This window comes from Pongo abelii, chromosome 18, assembly GCF_028885655.2.
Source record: "Pongo abelii isolate AG06213 chromosome 18, NHGRI_mPonAbe1-v2.0_pri, whole genome shotgun sequence".
Taxonomy (NCBI): domain Eukaryota; kingdom Metazoa; phylum Chordata; class Mammalia; order Primates; family Hominidae; genus Pongo; species Pongo abelii.
In genome coordinates, this window is record NC_072003.2 from 6,063,720 (window position 1) to 6,089,205 (window position 25,486).

At 48.0% G+C, this 25,486-nt stretch overlaps 1 protein-coding gene and 1 pseudogene across 1 annotated transcript in view; both read right to left on the bottom strand.

The window, feature by feature from the left end:
- Positions 1 to 7,190: 7,190 nt before the first annotated feature.
- On the bottom strand, positions 7,191 to 16,946 carry LOC129050673 (olfactory receptor 7E24-like; annotated as a pseudogene).
- A 4,176-nt stretch (positions 16,947 to 21,122) lies between these two features.
- LOC129050674 (olfactory receptor 7E24-like) overlaps positions 21,123 to 25,486 on the bottom strand; it is a 53,466-nt gene continuing 49,102 nt past the window's right edge. Inside the window, exon 3 of the mRNA XM_054533436.2 lies at positions 21,123 to 23,866. Coding sequence (XP_054389411.1) covers positions 23,481 to 23,866 — 386 coding nt within the window. The 3' untranslated portion in view covers positions 21,123 to 23,480. The remainder of the gene's footprint in view (positions 23,867 to 25,486) is intronic.

A 25,486-nucleotide genomic window follows, 5' to 3' on the forward strand; every position in this document is an offset into this window, starting at 1 on the left:
ATGCATCCGTCAGCTAGAGATCACGCAGCGGGCACCCACGATCGGCTTAATCATCGCTCACTTCCATTGGATCAACTGGAAATCAAGTCAGATGAGAGTGCTGAGTCTCAGAGGACGGACGTCTCACCCCTTGCCACACAGAGAAGTAGAAAGGGCGGTATTCAAAATTCATGGCCAGACTCTAAGTCCCGGGTACTATACTTCCTGGTCTTCTAACTCCCAAAAATTGTGGGTTTTTTGGGTTTTGGTTTTGTTTTCGTTGTTTTGAGACAGAGTCTCATTCTGTTGCCCAGGCTGGAGTGCGGTGGAGGGATCTCGGCTCACTGCAACTTCTGCATCCCGGGTTCAAGCTATTCTCCTGTCTCAACCTGCCGAGTAGCTGAGATGACAGGCGCCCGCCACTACACCCGGCTAATTTTTTTCTATTTTGAATAGAGACGGGGTTTCACCATGTTGGCCAGGCTGGTCTTGAACCCCTGACCTTGTGATTCACCTGCCTCAGCCTCCCAAAGGGCTGGGATTACAGGCGTGAGCCACCGCACCCCGCTTCCAAAAGTTTTCAGCAGAGCTCAGAGTTCTTAACCACAGGCACATCGGAGGAGCATTTTTGAAACGCTTTCCAGCTTCCTCAATAGGAATGGAAGCCAAACTCCGAATTGATGACTCCTTTGAAGAAGTCGAGAGCTGTAAGGAAAGCCAGGAACAGGGGAAAGGGAGAGATGCATCCCGAATGATCCTGTGCCCATTCTTTCTGGAATCCTTGATGTGATCTCAGCTGCCCTTTCTATACTTGACACAGTGATTGTGGCACCCACTGGTCTAGCTGTGGTCTTACAAGGAGCCCCCAAAGGGAAGGGCACAGTGAGCAGGGGCACCCACCTGAGTGACAAGGATTTGAGAGGGCAGGTTGGTTGCAGGGAGAGGACTGGCCAAATGCCATGTGTCTGGACTTAGACTGCCCGGTTCAAATTGGACCTCGCCCTTTTTGACTTCATGATCTAGTACGAGTTCTATGAAAAGGCGTTGATCCTTTTCTAGTCTGTAAAATCATCATGAAATGTGCACTAATAAAGTGGAGACTACGCAGATGAGATGAAACAAACTGCATAGAGCATAGAGCTCAGAGCCTGGCCTTCAGGAAGCCCTCAATAACGGTTCATGATGCCATGGTGTCTGTCGTCATCCTCTTTGTCCTCATCATCACCTTCATAATCTTTTTGTCGTTCTTAGGGAATAGTTTAGAGGGACTGATTCCCTGCTATCATGGGTGAGATGTCTATGAAAAGGACAACCAGTGGGGGAGGAAAGCAAAATTTTGAATAAGATGTCTGAGACCCCCATCACAACCAAGAACAGAAACTCCACAGTCTGCTGAGCGCACAGTTTGCATATTGGTCTCCTCCCATCTGCCCACCGCACTCTCCTGTTTGTGCTGAGGAGGAGGAAGGAAACCAAGGCTCCGGACCGTCCCTCAGCACTCACTTGAAGGGGTGGCCTGCCCCTCCACACCTGTGGGTATTTCTAGTCGGGTGGGATGAGAGACTGAGGAAAGAAATAAGACACAGGGACAAAGTAGAGAGAAACAACAGTGAGCCCAGGGGAGCGGCGCTCAGCATACCAAGGATCTGCAGAGGCACCGGCCTCTGAGCTCCCTCAGTTTTTATTGATTATTAGTTTTATTATTTTAGCAAAAAAAAAATGTAGTAGGAGGGCAGGGTGATAAGAAGGAGAAGGTCAGCAACGAACAGGTGAGCAACAGAATCTATGTCATAAGGAAGTTCCAGGGAAGCTACCGTGACTGGAGATGCACGTAAGCCAGATTTATGTTTCTCTCCACCCAAACATCTCAGTGGAGTAAAGAATAACAAGGCAGCATTGCTGCAAACGTGTCTCGCCTCCCACCATAGGGCGGTTTTTCCCCCATCTCAGAATTGAACAAATGTACGATCGGGTTTTATACCGAGACATTCAGTTCCCAGGGGCAGGCAGGAGACAGTGGCCTTCCTCTCTCTCAACTGCAAGAGGCTTTCCTCTTTGACTAATCCACCTCAGCACAGACCCTTTACTGGTGTAGGGCTCGGGGACGGTCAGGTCTTTCTCATCCCACGAGGCCACATTTCAGACTATCACATGGGGAGAATCCTTGGACAACACGCCGCTTTCAAGGGCAGAGGTCCCTGCGGCTTTCCACAGTGTATTGTGCCCCTGGTTTATTGAGACTAGAGAATGGCGATGATTTCTACCAAGTATACTTCGTGGAAACATCTTGTTAACAAGGCACGTCCTGCACAGCCCTAGATCCCTTAAACCTTGATTTCATACAACACATGTTTTTGTGAGCTTCAGGTTGGGTCAAAGTGGCTGGGGCAAAGCTACACATTAAAAACATCTCAGGAAAGCAATTGTTGAAAATACAGGTCTTTTTCAAAATGAAGTCTCTTATGTCTTTCCTTTCTACATAGACACAGGAACAGTCTGATCTCTCTTTCTTTTGCCTACACTCACTGAACTGCCCTTCCCCTCTGCTGGGCCATGACCGCGGAGAACAGGTCCAGTGTCCTCCCTGTGTGTAGCACGGTGGAGGCTCAGACTCCGTCCTCGAGGCTGGCAAGAAGACAGGGTGAGACATGAGCCTCCTGATACAGGTGACAGGTGTGGAACCCACAGGACTGGAACCTCACACTGCAGGGCTGGAGGCACAGACTATTTACTATTCTGTGGTCTGGGGAGCTCAAGGCACAGAGCTCCTCATTAGCCAGAGTCGCCCAAGTTCCCCAGCCTCTAAGGATTTCCTCACAATAATTCAAGAAGGATAGGAGAACAGTGAGTGTCCATAGACGCTTTGGGGCTCTTCCTCTCATCAGGAGAAAGCTGGTGTGTATTCTTCGCTTCTTTCTTTTCTTTTGAAAGATCCAACTGCTTTAATTTTCATCTTTAATTATGGGCAAATATACCACGTATAAATATTAAAAATTGTGAATATATATTAGTTCATATAGAATGGCCAGTATAAACATTTACAATTTCCACTCTTTTTCAGTTTACAGTTTAATGACATTAATTACGTTCACATTGTTCAGCAGCCATCACCGCCACCGTCTCCGGAACAGTTTTATCTTTCAAAATGGAAATTGCACCCATTTAGCAAGCTCTCCACTCCTCTCTCTCGCCCACCCCTGGGGGCCACCTTTCTAGTTTGCAACTCTATGAGTTTAACGACTCCAGACACTTGATAGAAAAGTGGAATCATACCGTGTTTAATTTTTTTGGTTTGGAGACAGAGTCTTTCTCTGTCGTTCAGGCTGGAGTGCGGTGGTGTGATCTCGGCTCACTGCAACCTCCACATCGTGGGTTCAAGCGATTCTTGTGTCTCAGTCTCACGAGTAGCTGGGATTACAGGCGTCCGCCACCACGCCCAGCTAATTTTTGTATTTTTAATAGAGACGAGCTTTCACCATATTGACCAGGCTGGTCTCGAACTCCTGACCTTAAGTGATCCACCTGGCTCAGCCTCCCAAAGTGCTGGGGTCACAGGTGCGAGCCACTGAGCCTGGGCGTGTTTATCCTTTTGGGATTTATTTATTTCACTGACGATAATGTCTTCGAGGTTCATCCATGCTGCGGTCTGAGTCAGAAGTGCCTGTCCTTTTTTTTGTTTGTTTGTTTGACTTTGTTTTGTTTTGCGTTTCCATGCAGTCTCACTCTGTCGCCCAGGCTGGAGTGCTGCGGCACAATCTGGGCTCAGTGCAACCTCCGCCTCCCGGGTTCCAGCGATTCTTGTGCCTCAGCCTCCCGAGTAGCTGGGACTATAGGCACACGCCACCACGCTCGTCTCATGTTTTGCATTTTCACTAGAGACAGGGTTTCACCAAGATGGCCAGGCTTGTCTTGAATTCCTGACCTCAGGTGATCCGCCCACCTCGTTCTTCCAAGATGTTGCGATTACAGGCGTGAGCCGCCGCACCGGCCAAAAGTGCCTGCCTTTTTAAGGCTGGAGAGTCTTCCATTGTATGAAGGAACTGCAGTGCGCTTTTTCATTCATCTGTCCACGAACCCTTGGGTTGCTTCCACATTTTGGCTGTTGCGAATAATGCTGCTATGAGCGTGTGTGTACAAATCTGTCTTCCACTCCTGGCTTCTAGTTCTTTTTGGTAGGTACCCACAAATGCAACTGCGGGAACATCTGAGCATACTGTTTCTAATTTTTCCAGTGCACGCCATACTACTTTCCCCGTTCCTTCACGGTTTTACATTCCCTCCGATCGTATTGGAGCATTCCTATTTCCTTCTAGTCTCACCAATGCTTGTTTGTTGATCGTATCCATCCTAATGTGTGGTATCTCATTCTTTGTTTGATTTGCGCTTCCCTATGGTTAGTGATTTTGAACATCATTTTAGATGCTTATTGGCCATTGCTATATCTTCTTTAGGGACACGTCTACTCGAGTCTTCTGACCATTGTTGATGGAATGCTTTGGGTTTCTTGTTGTTTAGTTCTAGCTGTTCTTTATATATGATGGATATCAGCCTCTTTTGAGATATATGATTTGCAAATATTTTTCCTAATCCACGGGTTATCTTTTCACTCAGTTCACAGTGTTTTTCGCTGCACAAAAGTGTCTGTCATTTAGATGTAATCCAAGGAATCTAATTTTCTTTTGTTGCCTATGCTTTTGGTGTCATATCCCAGAGAGCATTGCCCAATCTGATGTCATGAAAGTGTGGCCAATGATTTCTTTTAGGCATATGATACTTTTAGCCCTTGGGGTTAGGTCTTTGATCCAGTTTGTGTTAATTTTTGCACCTGGTGTGACACGGGGTCCACCTTCATTCTTCTGCATGTGGAAATCAAGTTTCTCCGACACCATTTCTTGAAAAGGCTGCTTTTCCAGCAATGAGCTTTCTTAGTACTCATGTTAAAAATCATTTGAACCTATAGGTGAGAAGTTATTTCTGGGCTCAAAAACAAACGAACAACAACCGACAACAGATAAGGATACAGCATGGGCTGGGCGCGGTCGCTCACGCCTGTAATCCCAGCAGTTTGGGAGGCCGAGGCGGGCGGATCACCGGAGGTCAGGAGTTGAAGACCAGCCTGAGCGACAGCGAGAAACCCCCATCTCTACCAGAAATACAACATTAGCTGGGCAGCTGGCGCATGCCTGTAATCCCAGCTACTCGGGAGTTGGAGGCAGGAGAATCGCTTGAACGCAGGAGGCAGAGGTTGCGGTGAGCCAAGATTGCACCATGACACTCCAGCCTGGGCAACAAGAGCGAAATTCCATCTCAAAACAAAAAACAAAAAACAAAAAACCAGCATGATATCAAGAGCAGAAAGAGAAGAGCTTAAAAACCAGCATAATGAGAAAGTTAGGAAGCTTCTTACCAAAGCATCTGGAAATATGCAAGCAATTCTTGTGAACTAAAATGTTCATACTGTACTATCAAACACTAGAACTCACTCATTCCATCTTTCTGTATTTTGGGACCCAATTATCCACTTGTCTTCATTCCCCATCCCACCGCTTTTCTTCCTAGCATCTGCTAACCACCTTTATACTTTCCACCTTCCTGAGATTCCTTTTGTGTGTAGGTGTGTGTGGGATGGAGTCTCTTTCTGTTGCCCAGGTTGGAGTACACAGGCACAGTCCGGGCTCACTGCAACCTCCGCCTCCCGAGTTCAAGCGCTTCTTTGGCCTCAGTCCTCCGAGTAGCTGAGACTACAGACACCCATCACCACGCCTGGCAAATTGTTTCTGTTTTCTATAGAGACGGGGTTTCACCATGTTGGCCAGGCTGGTCTCAAATTCCTGGACTGAAGTGATCCGTGCGACTCGGCCTCCCACAGCGCTGGGATTACAGGCTTGAGCCACCACATCTGGCCAAGGTTTCCTTTTTTCTTCCTACATAGAGGTGAGGACACGAAATATTTGTCATCCTCTGCCTGGCTTATTTCATTTAATATACAGACCTGCAATCTCACCCATTTTGTCCGCAGCGGAGAGGATTTTCTTCCTTTTTAGGCTGAATAATACTTCATTGGGTGTGTATGCCACAGTTTCTTAATTGAAACAAATTTCTAAGAGCAAATATTTTTAAAATAGCAGGAATGTGAAACTTCAGGGATACTGTGCCCATTTTATTCTTTTCTATTTCCCATCTTATGTATACGCAAGTGTATAACAAAGCAGCAATCAATGTGTGTATACATCTATAACTTCAACAAATGTGAAATGTAAATGCTAAGCGGTGGCTGGGCGCAGTCGCTCATGCCTGTAATCCCAGCACTTTGGGAGGCGGAAGCGGGTGGATCACCTGTGGTGGGGAGTTCAAGACCAGCCTGACCAAAATGGAGAAACACTGTCTCTACTAACAATACAAAAAAAAAAAAAAAAAATTAGCCAGGCATGGTAGCGCATGCCTGTAATCCCAGCTACTTGGAAGGCTGAGGCAGGAGAATTGCTTGAATACGGGAGGCAGAGGTTGCAGTGAGCCAGACCGTGCCATTGAACTCCAGCCTGGGCAACAAGGGTGAAACTCTGACTCAAAAAAAAAAAAAAAAAAAAAAAAAAAAAAAAACGAAAAGAAAGAAATAGAAAATGCGAAAATGCGAAATGGTAAGAAAAAACAGCATAATAAACATTTGTGTGGTGTTGATGGACAATGCATTTGAAGATAATATTTGAAGAAATTATAATTAATTTCTGTTCTTACTCATTGGAGCTTGATGCCTCTAAAAACTTCGTCATTGGAACCACCTCTGGTGCTTTAAAAGAAAAAAAAACAAAAATCCGCGTACTCACACAGGTGCAAGGAAATCCGAATCTTAGGTGTTGAGACCCAGGCCTCATCATGTGTTAGCTCCCCAGGTGATTTGACTCAAAGCCAAGATTGAGGAACGGCGACATTTATCTCTACACATAACCTGCCTAAATAGATTCTCTAGAAGCAGTTTATGAAGAAATTCCACATAAACTGTGGAAGAGGATATGAATTTGATGTACAGTATGTCCTCACTTAACATCTTTGAAAGTCTCTTGGAAACTTCACCTCGAAGCAAAACTATGTATAGTGAAACCACTTATTTTTCATCAACAGTATAACTACACAACTTTGAATAACCAATGGTGTTGGAGGACCTCCTGTACATTGTTTCCATAAAGTCAGTTTTCAGGGAATTCCAAAAGGAAGTGAGGACTTCGTGTATATAAAAAGATGGTGGTGATTCCACCTGGATGACCGGGTTATTGCTCAGAAACTAAAAGGGGCCGCCTAGGTATAGAGGATTCTGTCATGAGGTTTCTGCTAAACAAAGGATCCCAGAATACTCACCCATTCCAGTTAAAGGCATAACGAAGAAAGCAATATTCACAAAGGAAATGCGGAAAGGAATAAAAGCCATCAAGCCACAAAAATAATGTGACTAAGGGGCAGGATTTGCAGATGTAGAGATTGAATGTGGTTGCCCTTTCTCACCCACACAAGAAAAAGGATGGAACAGATCATGAGATTCGACTGTTCTGCTGCGCAGCCTCCGCAGGGCACTTTGTATGTCCCTGTTTCTCAGGCTGTAGATGAAAAGGTTCAGCATGGGGGTGAGCACAGCGTACATCACTGATGCCACCACACCATTCCTGGGGGGTGGTGACACAGCTGAAGTCAGGTACATGCCAATGCCTGTTCCGTCAAATCAGCAAACAACTGCTAGGTGAGAGCCGCAGGTGGAGAAGGCTTCCTACTTCCCATCTGACGAAGAAATCCTTAGAATGGAGGGGACAATTTTATAGTAAGACAAAAGGATCCCTGAAACGACAAGAAAACCCAACATAGTACTACCGAAATCTATGAATATGCTATCGATGACGCTGTCAGAACAGGCAAGTTTGAGAAGTTGAGAGGGGTCACAGACAAAATGAGAGATTTCCACATTCTTGATGATGGTGAATTGTAACACAATCCAACTGGGCAGCTGGCAATCCAACAGGCTAAGGAAAAAGGACACCAAAACGAAGAAGACACAGAGGTGAGGATTCACGATGACTGGGTAGTGCAGAGGGCGACAGATGGCTACAAAGCAGTCATAGGCCATCACAGGCAGAAGCATGTCTTCTATACATGCAAAAAGGACCAAGAAAGACATCTGTGTCAGGCAGCCCGCATGAGAGATGACTCTGCTATGTGACTGCATGTCCACAATCATCTTGGGAACCGTGGCCGAGGTGAAACCCATGTCAGCCCAGCACAGGTTGGAGAGGAAGAAGTACATGGGGGTGTGGAGGGGGGAGTCAGAGCTGACAGCCAGGATGCTGAGCAGGTTCCTCAGCACCGTGACCAGATACGTGGACAGGGACAGGGAGAGCAAAGCGAGGACGGGCTGCAGTTCTGGATCCTCTGAGAGTCCCAGGAGGAGGAATTCTCAGACACCTGTGAGATTCCGTGGCTCTGTGTGTCTTGGACACCTTGAGAAGGAAAGAGGATTGGAAAAATAAAAGAGAAAAACCAGCCCTTAATGCTGGATGCAAGCAATTCACAAGGAACACTTTCACACTTGGGGACCATACACCGCCAGCAATGTTTCTCAGCTGTGACAATTCCAAAAATCTCAGAATTATTACGTGGTTTACTTTTTTGCTATACAAGTCTTTCTGTACATACCACTTTAGAGAAAATCCACTGAAGAATATTAGAAGACCAAAACGTCATATATAACAAATCCGTGATCTCAGTAAAATACGGCCTACTCTTTTCAGAAAAAATACAATGCAATGAAAATGTCCTTCTCTCTTTAAGAAAAAGATCTCATCTAATTGAAAGAAATTAAGAAGCCGTGAAATACACTCTATTTTATTCTGACACCGTGCTGCAAGTTCCTGTGATGTAGAATATGTAAAAGGACGACACAAGAGCTAGGACCCCATTATCTAAAACCGAAATCGAAGCTTATAGTTCTCAATCGGAGGACCTTTTCACGTGCCTGTTACTTTTCATAGTTATTATCATCCTTAGGTTTTCTGACATCATTTCTTCATAAAAGTACACGCACACTCAAATATGGGAGCTGTGTTTCCAAATGAATTGAATATATAACTCTTGGCTCAGCACCATGCCTCACACCTGTAATCCCAGCACTTTGGGCGGCCGAGGCTGATGGATCACCTGAGGTCAGGACTTCCAGAACAGCCTGGCCCACGTGGTGAAACCCCGTCTCCAGTGAAAATAAAAAAAAATTAGCCGGGTGTGGTGGCGCGTAAACCTAGCTACTCGGGAGGCTGAAGCAGGAGAATCCCTTCGAACCTGGAAGGCAGAGATTGGACACCCCGTGATAGGATTTTTGATATCCTAGGGAGATATTGCTCCTGACAGCAGAGTGGGCGTACACCCTGTGATATTATCTGTAATATCCTAGAAAGATATTGCTCCTAATATCAGGGTGGCTGTACACCGTGTGATATTAATTGTAATGTCCTACAGAGATATGACTCCTAATAATACAGTGGGTGTACAACCTGTGATATTATTCATAATATATTACAGAGATACGACTCCTGGTATCACAGTGAGTGTACACCATGTTTCTACACCCTGTGATCTTATTTGTAACAACTTAGAGGAATATTACAGCTAATATCAAAGTGGGGGTACACCCTGCGATGTTATTTGTTATCTACTAGGTAGATGTTACTCCTAATATCACAGTGAGTGTACATTATGTGTGTAGAGACTGTGAAATTCTTCATAATACCCTAGGAAGATATTACTCGTAATACCACAGTGGGTGTACACCCTGTGATATTACTTGTAATCACCTAGGGAGATACGATTCCTAATATTACAGTGGGTGTACACTCTGTGATGTTATTTGTAATGTCCTAGGAAGAGATTACTCCTAATATCAAAGTGGATGTACACCATGTGTGTACACTCTGTGATCTAATTCGTAATATCACAGAGAGATATTTCTCCTATGATCACAGTGGGTGTACATTCTGATATGATTCGTAGTATCCTAGAGAGATATTGCTCCCAGTATCACAGTGGGGGTACACCCTGTGATATTATTCATAATATCCTAGAGAGATATTACCTCTAATATCAGAGTTTCTGTACACCCTGCGGTATTATTCATAATATCCTAGGGAGTTATTATCCCTAACATCACAGAGCATGTACACCATGGGTGGACACCCGGTGATGTTATTGGTAATATCCTAGGGGGATATTACCCTTAATGTCACAGTGGGTGTTCACCATGTGTGTATGCACTGAGATGTTACTCGTAATATCGTAGGGAGAAATTACACCTAAGGTTACAGTGGGTGTACACCATGTGTTTCTGTTGTGTGATGCTACTGGTAATATCTCAGAAAGTTATTAGTCCTAGTGCCACGGTGGGTGTATACCATGTGTGTCCACTCTGTGATGTTATTCGTATTATCCTAGGGAGGTAGTTCTCATAACATCGCCGTGGGTGTACATCAGGTATGTACTCCCTGTGGTCTTATTGACTATGTCCTGCGTTGATAGTACTCCTAATATCACCGTGCGTGCGCACCATGTGTGTACATTCTCTGATGGTGTTCGTAGTATCCTAGGGAGATATCACTCCCGATGTCATAGTGGGTGTACAGCCTTGTGATATTCTTGGTAGTATCCTTGGGATGTATTATTACTCGTGTTATCACAGTGGGTGTACACCCTGTGATAGTATTTGTAATATCCTAGGGAAATATCATTGTATACCCTGTGATATTGTTTGGGACATTTGAGGGAGCTATTTCTCTTAAAGTCAGAGTGGGTGTACACCCTGTAATATTCTTCCTAATATCACAGCGGGTGTACACCGTGAGTGATATTTTTTTCTAATATCCAGCGGGGGAGAGGATGATATTGCTTCCAGTATCACAGAAGGTGTACACCCCCCTGTGATATTGTTCCTAATATCCAGGGAAGGAGAGGATGACATTATTCGCAATATCACTGGGGGTGTACCACCTCCCGCCGGGATATTGTTCTTAATATCCGGAGGTGGGGAGAATGATGTTACTCCCAATATCACAGGGGTGTACACCACCCCTGTTTGTAAACACCCCCTGTTGTATTGTTCCAAATGGCCTGTGAAAGAGTAAATATGACTCCCATTATCGCGGGGGGTGTTGAGCCCTGATGATACTGTTTTCTAACATCCAGGGAAGGAGAGTATGCTATTACTCCCAAGATCGCAGGGGTTGTACACCCTTTTGTGTTTTTGTGCCCAATATCCAGGAAAATAGAGGATGATATTACTCCCAATATCGAAGTAATTGTACAGCTCCCCTGTGATATGCTTCCTCATATCCAGACAGGAAAAGAATGAGATTACTGCCAACAGCGTAGGGAACGTATACCCGCGCTGTGATATCTTTCTTTCCCAGTATCCAGGTGGGGAGACGATCATATTCCTTCCAATGTCGCAGGGTGTGTACACCCCCTCTGTGATCTCGTTGCTAACATCCAGGTTTGGGGAGGATGACATTACTCCCAATATCGCAGGGGGTGTACACACCCCTGTGAAAATCTTCCTCTATTCAGAGGGAGAGAGGATGATATGACTCCCAGTACCGCAGGGGGTTTACACAGCCCTGTGATACTCTTCCTAATATCCACAGGGAGAGAGGATGATAGTACTCCCAATATCGCAGGGGGTGTACACAACCCTGTGATATTGTTCCTAAGATCCAGAGCGAAAGAGGATGATACGACTCTCAATATCGCAGTTGGCGTACACCCCTCCTGTCCTATTGTTCTGAATACCCTGGGAGGGAGAGGATGAAGTTACGTTGAATATGGCAGGGAATGCACACCCTCCCCCTCTGATACCCTTCCTGATGTCCAGGGGAAGAGAGGAAAATTTTACCCCCAATATCGCAGAGGCAGTACACCCCACCTGTGATGTTGTTCCCAATATGCAAGGGGGGAGAGGATGATACTATTCTCAATATCGCAGGGCTGTTCACATCCCCAGTGACATTTTTCCTAATATCTAGGGGAGAGACAATTGTATGACAGCAAAGGTCGCAGGGTCTCTACGTCCCTTCCTGATATTGTTCCTAATATCCAGGGGGGAAGAGGATGGTATCAAATATGAAAGGGGGTGTACACCCCCCACCCCTACGATATTGTTCTTAATCATCGTGAGGGGAGACGATGATATCACTCCAAGTATCGCAGGGGTTGTTCGCCACCCCCTGTGATATCGTTTCTGATATCCACGGGGGGAGAAAATCATATTACTTCCAATATTGCAGGTGGCGTATACCCCACCTGAAATACGGCACCGAATATCCAAAGAGGGAGAGGATGGTATTAATACCAATATCGAAGTGTCTGTACACGCCCCTTGTGATATGGTTTTTAATATCCAGTGGGCGGGAGGATGATATTAGTGCCAACATGCCAGAGGGTGTACACTACCCCTGTGATATTGTCCCTAACTTCCAGAGGGGAGAGGATGATATCACTCCCAATATCTCAGAAGCTGTACATCCCCTGTGATATTGTTCATCATATCCAGGGAGGCGAAGGATGACATTCCATTGAATTTCACGACAGTACTACACGCACAGTGTGATATTGTTCCTAATATCCGAGAAGGGAGAGGATGATATTATTCCCAATCAAGTAGTGGGTGTACGTTACGCCTGTGTTATTGTCTCTAATATCCGGGGCCGCGGGAGTGGGGGAGAGGATAATATTCCCTCAAATTTAGCAGGTGGTTTGACGCCCCTTGTGGTGTTGTTTTAAATATCTCGCGGGGAAGACAATAGTATTATTTTTGATAGTCCGATTCATCTGCTCCACCTTTCTGGGGCTCTGAGGCCGGGAGGCGCCATGCAGTTTCCGTGGGATCCCCAATACCTTTGCCGTCTTCTGTACCAAGGGAGCCTAAAACGCAGGCCCGTTTATCTGAGCCGATCCGTAAGGGCAGTCGAAATCTAGGTATCAGATCTCGAAGAAGCACACGGGTTACTTCACGAGCTTTCTCAGTTGGTGTTGGATAGGCCGCCACCCACCCAGAGTAGGTACGCACGCCCAAGAACTAGTAAATACTTGTTACCTCCACACTTTGGCATCTCTGTGAAGTCTACCTGGAGATCTTCAAAGGGGGCTGCTCCATAAGCTCGTATGCCGGGCGGAACGGCTGGACCTTGCCTCGCATCATGCTGTCGGCAGGTAACACACCGCTGCCTCACCGTTTTGGCAAGGGCTGACAAAGGCGAGATGTAGAAATACCGGCCTAACAACTCTTCCAGTGACTCCTGACCTCGATGGGTGGTTTCTTGCACAGCCAGTACAACTGCAACTCCTAGCAGCTGTGGCACAGCTACGCTCCCATCTGGTAACCGAATCCATCCTTCCTCCATCACTTGTCCTTCCCTCTACCTGGAGAATGTCCTTTTCTTTTTTAGAAGAAGTAGGTCCAAGATCAGGTACTTGAGGGAGCACTGATGCCCAGAAGGGGGCAGATGCTGCTTTTCGAGCCTCTGAGTCAGCGCGGGAATTCCCCAAACCCACCGAGGTGGAAGCTCGCTGGTGTCCTCTGCAATGCCTAACTGCCACCTTGTGGGGTTTCCATACTGCTTCTAATCATTGCAAGGTTTCTTGTTGATATTTTCTGTCTTTTCCCTCAGAGTTCAATAGGCCCTTTTCTTTCTATCACGCTCCATGCACTCGAAGGGTTAAAAAGACACCGAGAATCAGTGTAAATGTTTACAGTCTCACCCTCACTGAGTCCTAAGGCCCGAATTAAAGCAATGAGTTCAGCTTTCTGGGCTGAAGTGGCCTGGGGCAACGATCTGGCTTCAACAAGAGTGTCCAGGGTTACCACTGCATACCCTGCACCTCTCTCTCCTTGGGGGTTGAAGAAGCTGCTCCCATCCACGTATAGTTCCCAGTCTACTGATGCCCAAGTCCGGTCCCGGAGGTCAGGTCTGCCAGAGTCGACTGAGTCCAAGACTTCCACACAATCAGGCTCGACAGGGCTCTCTGATACCGGGAGCAAGGTGGCGGGTGTAGGGTGTTACACACTTCAATGGTTATACGAGGATTTTCACAGAGCCAAGTTTGGTACTTGGTGAGTCTGGCATTCGGTAGCCGACGATGTCCTTTAGCGTTCATGAAAGTCACCACAGCATGGGGGCCCTTTATGTTCAGGTTTTGCCCAAGAGTCAGCTTATTTGCTTCTTGTTCTAGCAGGGCAGTTGCTGCCAAGGCCCTCAAACAGGGGGCCATCCTTTTGTAGACCCGTCTAGTTGTTTAGAGAGGTAGGCCGCCGGCCTTGGCCGGAGCCCAACCGTTTGGGTTCAAAGTCCAGCTGCCATCTTTTCTCTCTCTGATGCATAGAATGGAAAAGGCTTTGTCAGATCGAGTAGCCCCAGGGCTAGGGCTGCCAGAAGTTTTTCCTTTAACTCATGAAAGACTTGCTGTTGTTGGGATCTGCATTCCAAAGGTTCCCGGTCCCCGCCCCCTTTGGGACCTCATACAAAGGCTTGGCTAATACTGCAAAGTTTGGGATCCACAGTCTACAAAACCCCACAGCTCCTAAGAATTGTCTCACCTGCTTTCTGCTCTTGGGCTCCACTAGATTGCAAATGACCTGCTTTCTTTCTGATCCCGGGCTGCGTTCCGAGCCCTGTCAGATAGTAAATCCCAAGTCACGTACCTGCTGTCGGCAGATCTGAGCTTTCTTCTTGGACATCTTATACCCACAGTCCTCCAGGTGCCGGTGTAGGGCATCTGTTCCCTTGGCACACCCGACTGCCGTGGGGTGTCCCAGCAGAAGGTCATCAACCTACTGGAGCAACACACAGCCTAGGTCTCTGGTGGGAAACTTCTGGAGGTCTCGAGCCAACGCCTCCCCGAAGGTGGTGGGGGAGTTCTTGAACCCTTGGGGAAGCCCGGTCCAAGTGTACTGAGTAGTGACACCTGACTCCGGATCTTCCCACTGAAAGGCAAACAGCCTCTGCCTCTCAGGGGCTAATCTGATAGGAAAGAAAGCATCTTTCAGGTCCAAGCAGGTGAAGCAGCTGTCCTCAGCTGGCAGCAACCCCAACAATGTGGACGGGTTAGGTACTGTTGGATGTCAAGTCAGTGTAGCTTGATGAAGCAAGCGCAAATCCTGTACCGGCCGGTAGTCCTTGGTCCGTGGCTTGGGAACAGGCAGGAGGGGAGTGTTCCATGGAGACTGACAAGGAACAAGAATTGCAACAGTTCTTAGGTGCTTGAGACGGACCTGGATACCTTGAAGAGCTTCTCTGGAGACCGGGTCCTGTTTTTGCCTAACCCGCTGGGCCCCAGTCTTAACTGGCCAATCCCGGAGGGTTGTCTTCTGCCCGTACTCTTGGCCACCGCTTAGCCAGAGCTGGCCTTCTCTCTTGGCCCGGCTCAGTTCAGAAAAGTCTCCATTCCTCCTCTCGGGGGACCATAAGGGTCACAATGACTCCCGTTCCGGGTAACTTTAGCAGCAAAGAGCCGTGCTCTGTCAGAGAGATCGTGGCTCTCAGCTTGCTGAGCAAGTCCCTTCCCCAAAAGGTCAAGGGACAGTCAGGCATGTACCATAACTGATGAATGACTTTATGTCCTCCTACAGTACAAGTCCGAGGCAAGCCTACAGCTTGCTTTGCTGAAACCCCCGTGGCTCCGATGACGTCAATAGTCTTTTTGGATAAGGGGGCGACCGGGGCGGTTACTAGCGAATGTTCAGCACCGCTATCTCCAAGAAAGTCAATGTCTCCACCCCCGACTGTCATTCTGACCAGTGGCTCTTTGGGGACACTTGAGCCCGGTCTCCCTCAGTCCAAGAACCCTCCTGCCGGGTTGAGCAGGGCCCCTTCCTCCTTGTCCGGGGCCTCCTGCTCTGAGTCATCTTGTTTTCTTTTGAGTTGAGGGCATTTGTTCTTCCACCGTCCTATTTCTTTACCATCAGCACACTGGTTACGCTGCAAACTCTGACAGCCAAGCTGAGTTCCTTTCCCAGGGCCCCCCTTCCCTTGCCTCTTTGTGGGGGCCCCTGTGATTGCTGCAGCTAGCAAACAGGTCGGTGTTTCGCCGGGCCTGACCTCCATTGTCTTCGCCGTTTTCCTGACGGCTTACTGCATCCCTGATTACAAACACCTGGCTAGCTATTTCTAGTAATTGTGATGTGTTCATCCCTGCAAGTCCAGCGTGTTTCTGCAGTTTTCTTCTCATGTCTTCTGCGCTTTGACGGACTAAAGCCATGTGAATCATGCGCTGATTTTCAGGGCTATCGGGATGAAAGGGAGTATACATAGCATAGGCCTCACACAGTCTCTGGTAGAATTGTGCCGGACTTTCTTCTTTTCCCTGAATGACCTCAGAGACCTTGTTAACGTTTGTGGCCTTCTGAGCTCCCCTCATTAATCCTTCCAAGAGAGCTTCCCCGTCTCGGTTTAGCCTTTGCATATTCTCTCTTTCATGTGGGTCCAACTGGGGGTCGGTTCCTGGCAACTGGGTCCTTCCATACTCTTTGGGGTTTTGATAATCAGCAGGTGCATGCTCCTCTAGCCACTTAGTTGCTGCTTGGAGGACTCTCCGCCTTTCTTCGCTGTTAAAGAGGAACATGAGCAACTGGTGCCAATCAGCCCAGGTGTGGTTGTGGGTCTGGATAACAGTTTGGAGCAAATCAATTAGGGCTGGCGGCTTTTCGCTATAGGGCGGTGTATTGTTTTTCCAGTTGAGAAGGTCGACGGAGGTGAAGGGCTGGTATCCAAAAACACGCCTCCCCGCCACGTGACCATCCTCATCTATCCCAGTATACCGCTGCTCTCTCAGGGGCATTTGTACCCCCGTTTTGGGTCGTACACGAGCTGCCGAGGAAGGGGTGGAAGGGCGCAATGTGACTTACCGCAATTAATCATCTCAATTATTAATTGACACTAATAATTATCAATATTAATGATTGATAATATAATTTTTAAATCAATACCGATAACAAGGATAATGAATATTCAATAGTTATACTAACGATAACAATAAATGATTAATATTAATGATTAATGACGCCTGATATTAATAGCTGATATTGATCTTATTCGTTAGAAAACAGTAATACTAGCTCCTAATAATTAATATTAATATTAATAATCTGAAAATTATTAGCCATTATTTTTTAATATTAATATCAATATCGGTTATTCATATTTATGTTAAGAATCAATGAGGAATAATTCCTACTACTATTACGCCTAATACCTCAGTGGGTGTACACCCACCGCTGATATTGCTCCTAATGTCCAGGGAGGGAGAAAGCATGATGTTACGTTCAATATCGCACTAGGTGTACACCCAGACGGTGATATTGACCCGAATATAATCTCCAGGGGGTGGAGTATGACGTTACTCCCAATATAGCACTGGCTGTGCATCCACCTGGTGATTTTGCTCCTAATATTCACGGAAGAAGGGAATGCCATTACTCCCAGAATCGCAGGAAGTGTACACGCCCGTGTGAGATGGTCCGTAACAATACTCGAAGGCGGAGGAGGTGATATGACTACACATATGGCAGAAAGTGGACAACCCGCAGGGACATTGTTCCCATGATCCTGGAGGGAAGAGGATGATATTACTTTAAATGTCACAGAAGGTGGACACGCCCCCACTGATATTGTTTCCAATGGCAACGTGGGGGAGGAGGATATGACACGCGATATCTCAGGGAGTAGAAACACCTGTGTGATACCGTTCTTAACATTCAAGGAGGAAGAGGATGATATTACTCCCAATAGAGACGGATGCACACCCTCTGTACATCGTGGGAGTGCACACGTCTGTGAAACAGTTCACAATCTCTCGAGGGGGAGATGATATTACTGACAATATGGTAAACAGGCTGTGAGGCCACCGCGGATCCTAAGAGCCCAGGGGGGCAAGAGGGGCTGGCTCTCAGCCCCCGCCTCGCGGGGGGTGCCTCACCCCCCCGCGAGGGGGGTCCTAAGAGCCCAGGGGGGCAAGAGGGGCTGGCTCTCAGCCCCCGCCTCGCGGGGGGTGCCTCACCCCCCCGCGAGGGGGGTCCTAAGAGCCCAGGGGGGCAAGAGGGGCTGGCTCTCAGCCCCCGCCTCGCGGGGGGTGCCTCACCCCCCCGCGAGGGGGGTCCTAAGAGCCCAGGGGGGCAAGAGGGGCTGGCTCTCAGCCCCCGCCTCGCGGGGGGTGCCTCACCCCCCCGCGAGGGGGGTCCTAAGAGCCCAGGGGGGCAAGAGGGGCTGGCTCTCAGCCCCCGCCTCGCGGGGGGTGCCTCACCCCCCCGCGAGGGGGGTCCTAAGAGCCCAGGGGGGCAAGAGGGGCTGGCTCTCAGCCCCCGCCTCGCGGGGGGTGCCTCACCCCCCCGCGAGGGGGGTCCTAAGAGCCCAGGGGGGCAAGAGGGGCTGGCTCTCAGCCCCCGCCTCGCGGGGGGTGCCTCACCCCCCCGCGAGGGGGGTCCTAAGAGCCCAGGGGGGCAAGAGGGGCTGGCTCTCAGCCCCCGCCTCGCGGGGGGTGCCTCACCCCCCCGCGAGGGGGGTCCTAAGAGCCCAGGGGGGCAAGAGGGGCTGGCTCTCAGCCCCCGCCTCGCGGGGGGTGCCTCACCCCCCCGCGAGGGGGGTCCTAAGAGCCCAGGGGGGCAAGAGGGGCTGGCTCTCAGCCCCCGCCTCGCGGGGGGTGCCTCACCCCCCCGCGAGGGGGGTCCTAAGAGCCCAGGGGGGCAAGAGGGGCTGGCTCTCAGCCCCCGCCTCGCGGGGGGTGCCTCACCCCCCCGCGAGGGGGGTCCTAAGAGCCCAGGGGGGCAAGAGGGGCTGGCTCTCAGCCCCCGCCTCGCGGGGGGTGCCTCACCCCCCCGCGAGGGGGGTCCTAAGAGCCCAGGGGGGCAAGAGGGGCTGGCTCTCAGCCCCCGCCTCGCGGGGGGTGCCTCACCCCCCCGCGAGGGGGGTCCTAAGAGCCCAGGGGGGCAAGAGGGGCTGGCTCTCAGCCCCCGCCTCGCGGGGGGTGCCTCACCCCCCCGCGAGGGGGGTCCTAAGAGCCCAGGGGGGCAAGAGGGGCTGGCTCTCAGCCCCCGCCTCGCGGGGGGTGCCTCACCCCCCCGCGAGGGGGGTCCTAAGAGCCCAGGGGGGCAAGAGGGGCTGGCTCTCAGCCCCCGCCTCGCGGGGGGTGCCTCACCCCCCCGCGAGGGGGGTCCTAAGAGCCCAGGGGGGCAAGAGGGGCTGGCTCTCAGCCCCCGCCTCGCGGGGGGTGCCTCACCCCCCTGCGAGGGGGGTCCTAAGAGCCCAGGGGGGCAAGAGGGGCTGGCTCTCATTCCCCCCCTCGCGGCGTGTGCCTGCTTCTCCCCCCTGCGATCTGGATCGTCATATGCAGCTGGGGAGTGAGGGGTGGTATTACTCCCCGCCTGCGTGGGTCCCCCGCCCCCCTGCCCTGTGGGTCGTCGTATCCAGGGTGGGAATAGCGGGTGACATTAGTCTTCTCTTCGAGGGGGTTCGTCCGTGCCCTTGCGATGTGGCTCGTAATAGCCCGTGGGGGAGTCTGTGGTGATATTACTCCCCGCATCGCTGGGGGCGCCCTCACCTCCCTGCGATGTGGCTCGCAATATCCAGGCGGGAAGACGGCATGATATTTCTCCCTTTCTCCTCGGGTGTTTTCTCTGCTGCCGCACTTTGTTAACACCCTGGGACATTATTTTCCATATTGTAGGAAGATGCCACTGCTTAAGTCCCAGGGGGTATACACCCTGTGATATTATTCGTGATATTGTAGCGAAATGTGAATCCTGATGTCACAAGTCTCTACACACTCTGATATTATTCGCAATACCATAGCGAGACGTTAATAATAATGTCACAATGTGTGTACAGCTGGTGCTATTATTCTTAATCTCCTAAGGGGACGTTGATTTTATTGTCACACGGGGTATTTTCCCTTTTCTATGATTCGGAATATCCTGGAGGGATGTCACTCCTTATGTCACAGGGTTTGTACACCTTGTCAAATTACTCGTATTACCCTTATAAGACGTCACTCCTCATATCACCGAGGGTGTACACTGTGTGATATTATCGTCATATTCTCGGGAAATGTTACTTTCAATGTCACAGATGTTGCAAACCTTGTGAAATTATTCATTATAGTTTTGTTGGATGGGACTCCTATCCTCACACGGGGTGTACACACAGTGATATTACGTGTAATCTTCTCTAGAAATGTTACTCGTAAATCACAGGTCCTGTACACACTTTAATATTCTTCGTCATATTTTAGGACAACGTGACTACTATTGTCACAGGGCGTGTAGACCCTGTCATAAAATTCGTAATATCCCAGCGGGAGTTCACTCCTAATTTCACATTGCATGTACACCCTTTGATATTGTTCGTATTATCCTAAAGAGATGTTACTAGTCATGTCCCAGTGCATGTACATTCTCTGATATTGTTCGTTATATCCTTGGGGGATGTTACTTCTAATATCACACGGCGTGTACTCCCTGTGTTCTATTTCCTAATATCCTAGGGCAATTTTACTCTTAATGACACAAGGGGTGTACACATTGTGATATTATTCATGATATTCTAGAAGGATGTTACTCCTAATGTCACAGGGGTGTACGCCCTTTGATACTAGTCATAATTTCCCGGGGGTCTATACCCCTCATGTCACAGAAGATAACAGCTTGTGGCATTATTCGTAATATTCTGGTGAGATGATTCTCCTAATATCACAGGAGGTGTACACCGTGTGATAGTATTCTTACTATTCTAGGGGGACGTCACTCTTAATGTCACAGGTGTGTTCCTTCTGTGATAGTGTGGAAAATATGCTACCTGAATATTACTCCTAAAGTCACAATGCGTGTACACCTTGTGATATTATTAGTAATATTCTGAGGGAATGTTACCCCTAAAGTTACAGGGGTGTACCTCGTGCAATATTGCTCCCAATATTGTAAGGGGATGTTACTCCTGATGTCACAGGGGGTGTATAGCCTCCGATATTATTTGTAATCTTATAGAGAGATACTACTTTAATGATGACAGTGGGTGTACACACATGGGGTACACCCACTGGGATATTCTTTGCAATATCTTAGGGAGATATAACTCCTAATGTCACAGTGGGTGTACCCCATGTGTGTACACCCTGTGATATTATTTGTAACATCCATGGTAAACATTACTTCTAGTATCCCACAGAGGGTACACCCTGTGATATTTTTCCTAATATCATAGGGAGATATTGCTTCTAATAACACAGTGGGTGTACACCATGTGTGTACACTCTGTGATGTGATAGCTTATGTCCTAGGGAGGTATTCCTTCTAATATCACAGTGAGTGTACACCCTGTGATATCATTCGTAATCTCCTAGAAAGATGTTGCTGCTAATATCACAGAGGGTGTGCCCCCAGTGACATCATTTGAAATATCCTAGGGAGGTGTTACTCCTAAAGTCACAGGGGGTGTACACCCTGTTATATTATTGTAATATTCTAGGGGCGTGTTACTTTTAAAGTCACAGGGGTGTACACCCTGTGATGTTATTCATAATATCCCTAGGAGGGGGTGTTACTTTTAAAGTCACAGGGGTGTACACCCTGTGACGCTATTCATAACATCCCTAGGAGGGGGTGTTACTTTTAATGTCACAGGGGTGTAAACCCTGTGATGTTATTCGTAATATCCTAGGAAGGGGTTACTCCTAATATCACATGGGTTATCCTAGGAAGAGGTGATAGCATTCGGAATATCTAAAAGGGATGTCATTTTTAATGTCACATGGGGTGTTCACCCTTTGATAATATTCGTAAGATCCTAGGGACGTATGACTTCAAATATCACATTGGGTGTACACACATGGTGTACACGTTGTGTGTGAACACCTCCTGTGATATTATCCATAATATCCTAGGAAAATGGGACTCCTAATATCATGGTCAGTGTACACCCTGTGATATTATTTGTAATATCCTAAAGAGATGTTACCGCTAGGGTCACAATGCATGTACGCCCCCTGATATTATTCGTTATATCCTCGGGGGATGTTACTCCCAATGTCACACGGGGTGTACTCCCTGTGATATTATTCATACTATCTTAGGGGGATGTTACTTTTCATGTCATCGGGGGTGTATATCATGCGTATTCAACGCCTGTGATACTATTCCTAATATCCTAGGGGCATGTTCCTCCTAATATCACATGGGGTGAACACCATATGTGTACACCTGCTGTGATAGTATTCGTAATATCCTAGGGGAATATTACTCCTGATGGCACAGGAGATGTACACCATGGGTGTCAACCGCCTGTGTTATTATTCGTAATATCCTAGGGGGATGTTTCCTTGAATGGCACAAAGTGTGTGCAAAAGGCCACAGAAGGTGTACACCTTGTGATGTTATCTGTAATACCCTAGAAGGATGTTACTCCTAATATGTCACATGGGTGCACACACTTTCATATTATTTGTAATCTCGTAGAGAGATATGATATCAAACATCACAGTGGATGTTCACACATAGTGTATACCCTGTGATATTATTTGTAATATCCTAGGGAGATGCAACTCCCGATATCACAGTGCGTGTAGCCTGTGTGTGTACACCCGTGATATGAGTCATAATATTCAGGGTAAATATGACTCCTCGTATCACACAGTGTGCACACCCTGTGCTATTTTTCATCATATTTCAGGGAGATACTGCTTCTAATATCACCACGGGTGTACCCCATGTGTGTGTACTCTGTGACAGTATTTTTTCTATCCTAGGGAGGTATTACTCGTAATGTGACAGTGGGTGTGCACCCTGTGATATCATTCTTATTTGACCTTGCTGTCTTTTTTAACCCACCCTACAAAAGGAATGGAACAGATAAGAAGATATTGAGATTAGACTGTGCTGCCGTGCGGCCGCCGCAGGACACCTTTCATATCCCTGTTTCTCAGGCTGTAGATGAAGGGGTTCAGCATGGGGGTGACCACCGTGTACATCACTGAGGCCACTGCACCCTTTCTCGGGGAGGATGACACATCTGAACCCAGCTACCCTCCAACGCCTGTTCCGTAAAATCAGCAAACAACTGACAGGTGAGACCCACAGGTGGAGAAGGTTGATACTTCCCACCTGATGATGAAACCCTCAGAATGGAGGAAACAATTTTACAGTAAGAGGAAAGGGCCCCCGAGATGGGAAGAAAACCAAATACGGCAGCAGGGAAATACATGTGGATGTTACTGGTGAAGGTGTCACAAAATGTAAGATGGGGGAGTTGAGAAGCTTCCCAGAAGAAATTAGGAATTTCCACATCCTTGAAGCAGGTCATGTGTAAGGCAATCAAGTTGTGCAGCTGGGAGTCTAAAAGACTGAGGAAAAAGAAAACAAAGACCACAAATCTAGGAAGCCACAGAAACACGGGTTCAAGATGGCTGAACAATATAGAGGGTGACAGAGGGCTACAAACCGCTCATAGGCCATCACACTCAGGAGCATGTCTCTCTTCCATGCCTCCAAAAATGGCCAGGAGACACATCTGAGTCAGGCAGCCTGCATAGGAGATGACTCTGCTGTGAGATTGGATGTCCACAATCATCTTGGGGACCGTGGTGGAGGTGAAACCGATGTCAGGCAAGGACAGGTTGGAGAGGAAGAAGTACATGGGGGTGTGGAGGTGGGAGTCAGGGCTGACGGCCAGGATGATGAGCCGGTTCCCCAGCACCATGACCAGGCACATGGACAGGAACAGCCCAGCGACGACCGGCTGCAGTTCTGGATCCTCTGAGAGTTCGAGGAGGAGGAATATAGAGACATCTGTTAGATTCTGTGGGTCTGTATCGTTTGGACATCTTTTGCCTAGAAAAGAGGGTTGAAAAATCGGAAACAAGTAAACCAACAGCCGGCATTGCGTCTGCATTTTGGATACAAGGAATTCAGAAGTAATGTTTGCAGATTTCAGAGCAATCCACACTCAGCAACATTTGGTAGTTCTGACAAACTCAATTGCCATATAATGCTTTCAACATCGATTGCTGTGTTATTCACGTCTTGCTGTACACACCTGCCTTAGAGACACTAGCTTCAAGAACATTCCAGGAACCAGATCATCGTATATAACAAATTCGTTATTGCTAGAAAATACAGCCTATGTTTTCCGAAGAAAGAGATGTAATAAAACCATTGTCTTCACTTTAAGGAAAAGGTTATCCTAATTAAAGGAAATTAGGAACTCAAATATTTTGTTTATTCTTCTAGATTGATATAAATTCCCTTGATGTAGACCATTCGTAAACACTGTATAACAGCTGAGACCATGCCATCTGGAAATGAAATGATAGTTGAGAGTTCATAAGCAGGAAATAGTTCCACAGGCCAGTTAGGTCCTAGTGATTTCATCATTGTGTTTTCTGACTTTTCTCCTTCAAGAGAGTAATTGCTTCCTCAAATCGGTGGGTCTTGTTTTAAAATTCATGGAAGCTCTAACTCCTGTCCTTAGCTTAGGTGGACTTAGAGTATTCATCAGAAAGTTTGGCTGGATGTGGTGGCTCACGCCTGTAATCCCAGCACTTTGGGAGGCCGAGGAGGGCGGATCACGGGGTCAGGAGATCAAGACCATCCTGGCCAACATGGTGAAACCCCGCCTCTGCTAAAAGTACAAAAACTTCTCCCGGTATGGCGGCACGCGCCTGTAGTCCCAGCTACTCGGGAGGCTGAGGCAGGAGAATGGCTTGAACCTGGGAGGCAGAGACTACAGTGAGCCGAGATCACACCCCTGCCCGCCAGCCTGGGCAACGAGAGCAAAACTCCGTCTCAAAAAACAAAAAACAAAAAGAAGTAAGTCAAAGTCACGCTGATGACAGCCAATTTTGGTGAAGCAAGGAAGTGTCAGTTCAATCATCAACATAGATGTTTGCTTTTGCTGCCTCCTATGTGCCAAGCAAGATATCGGCTCTGGGGAATCAGAAACCAAAGAGACTCACTTGTTCCTCTCACAGTACTCAGTACTTACTGAGAGAAGGACGAAACAAAATGTCCTGTCTGGAATGCAGGGAGACCAGAACTTCAGGTCAGGGGATATTTACGTTGAATTGTGTGGAGTTGAAGCTGAAAATCTTAAGGAATGTATCTAAAATCCACTTTGCCTTTACTTTATGCATCCGTCAGCTAGAGATCACGCAGCGGGCACCCACGATAGGCTTAATCATCGCTCACTTCCATTGGATCAACTGGAAATCAAGTCAGATGAGAGTGCTGAGTCTCAGAGGACGGACATCTCACCCCTTGCCACACAGAGAAGTAGAAAGGGCGGTATTCAAAATTCATGGCCAGACTCTAAGTCCCGGGTACTATACTTCCTGGTCTTCTAACTCCCAAAAGTTGTGGGTTTTTTGGGTTTTGGTTTTGTTTTCGTTGTTTTGAGACAGAGTCTCATTCTGTTGCCCAGGCTGGAGTGCGGTGGAGGGATCTCGGCTCACT